The sequence below is a fragment of the Leishmania braziliensis genome, chromosome 4 (assembly GCF_000002845.2).
Source record: "Leishmania braziliensis MHOM/BR/75/M2904 complete genome, chromosome 4".
Lineage (NCBI taxonomy): Eukaryota > Euglenozoa > Kinetoplastea > Trypanosomatida > Trypanosomatidae > Leishmania > Leishmania braziliensis.
In genome coordinates, this window is record NC_009297.2 from 75,263 (window position 1) to 80,995 (window position 5,733).

At 66.7% G+C, this 5,733-nt stretch overlaps 2 protein-coding genes across 2 annotated transcripts; both read left to right on the plus strand.

Moving 5' to 3' along the window:
• Positions 1-799: 799 nt before the first annotated feature.
• Positions 800-2,368, plus strand: LBRM_04_0240 (hypothetical protein, conserved in leishmania; the record flags this gene model as incomplete). Its single annotated transcript, XM_001561659.1, has 1 exon — positions 800-2,368. The coding sequence occupies one exon, from the start codon at positions 800-802 to the stop codon at positions 2,366-2,368; it is 1,569 nt and encodes a 522-aa protein (XP_001561709.1).
• A 955-nt stretch (positions 2,369-3,323) lies between these two features.
• LBRM_04_0250 (hypothetical protein, conserved in leishmania) lies at positions 3,324-4,892 on the plus strand (the record flags this gene model as incomplete). The annotated part of the gene is made up of 1 exon (XM_001561660.1): positions 3,324-4,892. The coding sequence occupies one exon, from the start codon at positions 3,324-3,326 to the stop codon at positions 4,890-4,892; it is 1,569 nt and encodes a 522-aa protein (XP_001561710.1).
• Positions 4,893-5,733: the final 841 nt, after the last annotated feature.

Genomic DNA, 5,733 nt, shown 5'->3' on the forward strand with positions numbered 1-5,733 from the left:
CCCGCACCCCTGCGCCGCCACCTGCGTGTGTGTGGGGGGGGGGGGTGTGGGGGTACACAGGTGAGGGGGGGCTCCTTTCCTCTTCTTACCTCTCTTGTGTGTGTACTTGCCGCCGCCACCTGCCCCTGCATGCGCGTGTGGCGCCTGGGGCCAGCGTTGGAGCCGCTGCCCATTTCCTCTGAATAGTCCCTCAGCACCCTCCACCGTGGTCTACCTGCATGTTCACACACGGTGTGCATAGCTGTTTCCCCTCACCCCCTTTGTTTTCGCTGGGTATGCCTGTGTATGCACGTGTGTGTGTGTGTGTGTGTGTGTGTGCCCTCTTCGTGTTCTTGCGCTCCATGGCTCGCTTGCTTGCGTACGCGCGCGAGCACACACCCCCACACGAGCCCGCGGTGCTTTGCCGCTCTCCTTCCCTCCCTCTTGCCTCGCGCGGCACGCACCGGATAAGGCGGCCGCCATGGGCCGAAGCGAAACAAAAACGCGCGCGCCTCAAAGCGCATCGGCGCCTCCCTCGTCGTCGCCCCCACCCCCTCTCCTCGCCGCACGCGCATGCCTCACGTCGCCGCCCGTGCCGCGCGCCTCCCCCACCCCCTCTCTTCGTCCCTCACTTTCCACGCGCCCAATGTGCCGCTCGACCATCCGTTCCCCACCCCCTTTCTCCCCCCCCCTCTCTCTCTCTCTCTCTTCCCCCCACCCATCCGGCGGTGCCGCCACGCGCGCGTGCACGTGCGCAGAACAACACTGGCAGCTCCGTCCTCTCCCCCCTCGCCTCTCCCCCACCCCCTCCCTCTCCGCAATGGCCCCCCTTGCCCCCCGCTGCTGCGCGCCAGCGCTGCTGTGCGCCGTGCTGGTGCTCGCCGCCGTGCTGGTGCGCGCCGAGTCGGTCACTGTGACGAACGACCTCACCATGTCGGGCGCATCATTCAACGACTACACCATGACGCTCGACCTGGCCTCCTCGACCGCAGACGTGGTGACGGTGCAGCTGATGAACTCGCAGGTGTCTGGCAAGGGCCTCACCGTCCAGAGCTCCGGGGACGGCCTCGCCTCGTCGGCGCGGCTGAGCATGAGCATGCTGCTCACCACGGTGACGCAGGCCGCCATCACCTTCTCCGGTGCCATGCCCGCCAACTCCGACATTCGCATTGTCTCCACCATCGGCTCGCTCACGTCCGCGCAGTCGCTCTTCGACTTCAGCGGCCTCGCGCTCGACAGCAACGTCACCGTCACCGTCGAGAACACCGCCGTCACGTGGCCAAAGGACTCCATCAACACCGGCAGCATCGTGCTCATCAGCGCTGGCAGCAACGCCATCGGCATCAGGAATCTCGCCGCCCTCTTCGTGCTCGATGCCGTCGCCACCAACGGCGCGTCCGTGGTCAGGGTCGACGCCCAGTCGTCGTTCCCCATCTCCAAAGCCGCCGTGCTCGCCATCGACTACGGCCGCTGCGAGGAGTGCACCGGCGCGCTCGTCAGCATCAACACCCCACTCGTCGTCGACGGCTCCAGCATGTTCCGCGTGACCAACTGCAAGGCCGTCGGCGCGAGCAAGGGCCTGCTGGCCTCCGCCGGCAGCACCACGGTCAGCGGCAAGTCCGTCTACCTTGTCTCCGACAGCTCCGTCAAGTCCACCGCCTTGTTCTCCTCCCTGAGCGGCATCGAGGACTCCAGCGAGCCGTACTCCTTTACCGTGTCTGGCGGCTCGACCGTGTCCTTCCTCAACCTGGAGGCGCCCTCCACCGGTTTTACCAACCAGGACACCCTCAGCGCCTCGGCAGACTCGCAAGTCATCGGCGGCGGCTGCGTCATCAAGGGCGTGGCGCTCAACACCGCCGAAGTGTACAAGAGCAACGGTCTCGCGGTGACGACCGTCGTCAACCGCCAGGGCGCAAGCGGCGGGACCTGCGCCAACGCCAAGTGTATCCCCGGCAACACCGGAGCAGGCGCCGCCGTCTCCGGCACCGACCCCTGCACCTGCCGGTGCTCCTCCATGGACTACAACCCGCCCTCCTGCTCGACCATCGTCGACCCCACGCAGAACTACAACCCCACGGACGTGTGCACCGTGCCCAACTGCATCACCTGCGACCGCCTCAGCCCCTCCACACGCTGCACGCAGTGCGCCACGGGCTACACCCTCGCCAGCGACCAGCGGTGCATCCTCCCCAACATCGGTCCACACCTCTGCAACGTCCCTTACTGCACCCAGTGCGTCAGCGACAGCGGTTCCCTCTGCAGCACGTGCCGCTACGGCTACACCCCGGTCAACGGTGCCTGCATCGCCAACGCCAACGCCGCCGCCGGCACGCACACCGTCGCCCTCGCCGCGGTCGTCTGCGTCGCCGCCGCCCTGTACGCCCTTTAGTGAGCACGCGGCTGCCACGCTGTCCTTCCCAGCCTCTCGCTGGATGTATATCTTCTCTTCCCCGGGCTATGGTGCACCCACGGCGCCACGGCCTGCCCTCCTCGCATGTGCCGTATTTCCTCCTATCTTCTTTGTATAGCTTCCTATGTATGCCCCCTCCCCCTCCCCGCACCCCTGCGCCGCCACCTGCGTGTGTGTGGGGGGGGGGTGTGGGGGTACACAGGTGAGGGGGGGCTCCTTTCCTCTTCTTACCTCTCTTGTGTGTGTACTTGCCGCCGCCACCTGCCCCTGCATGCGCGTGTGGCGCCTGGGGCCAGCGTTGGAGCCGCTGCCCATTTCCTCTGAATAGTCCCTCAGCACCCTCCACCGTGGTCTACCTGCATGTTCACACACGGTGTGCATAGCTGTTTCCCCTCACCCCCTTTGTTTTCGCTGGGTATGCCTGTGTATGCACGTGTGTGTGTGTGTGTGTGTGTGCCCTCTTCGTGTTCTTGCGCTCCATGGCTCGCTTGCTTGCGTACGCGCGCGAGCACACACCCCCACACGAGCCCACGGTGCTTTGCCGCTCTCCTTCCCTCCCTCTTGCCTCGCGCGGCACGCACCGGATAGGCGGCCGCCATGGGCCGAAGCGAAACAAAAACGCGCGCGCCTCAAAGCGCATCGGCGCCTCCCTCGTCGTCGCCCCCACCCCCTCTCCTCGCCGCACGCGCATGCCTCACGTCGCCGCCCGTGCCGCGCGCCTCCCCCACCCCCTCTCTTCGTCCCTCACTTTCCACGCGCCCAATGTGCCGCTCGGCCATCCGTTCCCCACCCCCTTTCTCCCCCCCCCTCTCTCTCTCTCTCTTCCCCCCACCCATCCGGCGGTGCCGCCACGCGCGCGTGCACGTGCGCAGAACAACACTGGCAGCTCCGTCCTCTCCCCCCTCGCCTCTCCCCCACCCCCTCCCTCTCCGCAATGGCCCCCCTTGCCCCCCGCTGCTGCGCGCCAGCGCTGCTGTGCGCCGTGCTGGTGCTCGCCGCCGTGCTGGTGCGCGCCGAGTCGGTCACTGTGACGGACGACCTCACCATGTCGGGCGCATCATTCAACGACTACACCATGACGCTCGGCCTGGCCTCCTCGACCGCAGACGTGGTGACGGTGCAGCTGATGAACTCGCAGGTGTCTGGCAAGGGCCTCACCGTCCAGAGCTCCGGGGACGGCCTCGCCTCGTCGGCGCGGCTGAGCATGAGCATGCTGCTCACCACGGTGACGCAGGCCGCCATCACCTTCTCCGGTGCCATGCCCGCCAACTCCGACATTCGCATTGTCTCCACCATCGGCTCGCTCACGTCCGCGCAGTCGCTCTTCGACTTCAGCGGCCTCGCGCTCGACAGCAACGTCACCGTCACCGTCGAGAACACCGCCGTCACGTGGCCAAAGGACTCCATCAACACCGGCAGCATCGTGCTCATCAGCGCTGGCAGCAACGCCATCGGCATCAGGAACCTCGCCGCCCTCTTCGTCCTCGACGCCGTCGCCACCAACGGCGCGTCCGTGGTCAGGGTCGACGCCCAGTCGTCGTTCCCCATCTCCAAAGCCGCCGTGCTCGCCATCGACTACGGCCGCTGCGAGGAGTGCACCGGCGCGCTCGTCAGCATCAACACCCCACTCGTCGTCGACGGCTCCAGCATGTTCCGCGTGACCAACTGCAAGGCCGTCGGCGCGAGCAAGGGCCTGCTGGCCTCCGCCGGCAGCACCACGGTCAGCGGCAAGTCCGTCTACCTTGTCTCCGACAGCTCCGTCAAGTCCACCGCCTTGTTCTCCTCCCTGAGCGGCATCGAGGACTCCAGCGAGCCGTACTCCTTTACCGTGTCTGGCGGCTCGACCGTGTCCTTCCTCAACCTGGAGGCGCCCTCCACCGGTTTTACCAACCAGGACACCCTCAGCGCCTCGGCAGACTCGCAAGTCATCGGCGGCGGCTGCGTCATCAAGGGCGTGGCGCTCAACACCGCCGAAGTGTACAAGAGCAACGGCCTCGCGGTGACGACCGTCGTCGACCGCCAGGGCGCAAGCGGCGGGACCTGCGCCAACGCCAAGTGTATCCCCGGCAACACCGGAGCAGGCGCCGCCGTCTCCGGCACCGACCCCTGCACCTGCCGGTGCTCCTCCATGGACTACAACCCGCCCTCCTGCTCGACCATCGTCGACCCCACGCAGAACTACAACCCCACGGACGTGTGCACCGTGCCCAACTGCATCACCTGCGACCGCCTCAGCCCCTCCACACGCTGCACGCAGTGCGCCACGGGCTACACCCTCGCCAGCGACCAGCGGTGCATCCTCCCCAACATCGGTCCACACCTCTGCAACGTCCCTTACTGCACCCAGTGCGTCAGCGACAGCGGTTCCCTCTGCAGCACGTGCCGCTACGGCTACACCCCGGTCAACGGTGCCTGCATCGCCAACGCCAACGCCGCCGCCGGCACGCACACCGTCGCCCTCGCCGCGGTCGTCTGCGTCGCCGCCGCCCTGTACGCCCTTTAGTGAGCACGCGGCTGCCACGCTGTCCTTCCCAGCCTCTCGCTGGATGTATATCTTCTCTTCCCCGGGCTATGGTGCACCCACGGCGCCACGGCCTGCCCTCCTCGCATGTGCCGTATTTCCTCCTATCTTCTTTGTATAGCTTCCTATGTATGCCCCCTCCCCCTCCCCGCACCCCTGCGCCGCCACCTGCGTGTGTGTGTGGGGGGGTGTGGGGGTGCACAGGTGAGGGGGGGCTCCTTTCCTCTTCTTACCTCTCTTGTGTGTGTACTTGCCGCCGCCACCTGCCCCTGCATGCGCGTGTGGCGCCTGGGGCCAGCGTTGGAGCCGCTGCCCATTTCCTCTGAATAGTCCCTCAGCACCCTCCACCGTGGTCTACCTGCATGTTCACACACGGTGTGCATAGCTGTTTCCCCTCACCCCCTTTGTTTTCGCTGGGTATGCCTGTGTATGCACGTGTGTGTGTGTGTGTGTGTGTGTGTGTGTGTGTGTGCCCTCTTCGTGTTCTTGCGCTCCATGGCTCGCTTGCTTGCGTACGCGCGCGAGCACACACCCCCACACGAGCCCACGGTGCTTTGCCGCTCTCCTTCCCTCCCTCTTGCCTCGCGCGGCACGCACCGGATAGGCGGCCGCCATGGGCCGAAGCGAAACAAAAACGCGCGCGCCTCAAAGCGCATCGGCGCCTCCCTCGTCGTCGCCCCCACCCCCTCTCCTCGCCGCACGCGCATGCCTCACGTCGCCGCCCGTGCCGCGCGCCTCCCCCACCCCCTCTCTTCTTCCCTCACTTTCCACGCGCCCAATGTGCCGCTCGACCATCCGTTCCCCACCCCCTTTCACACAACCC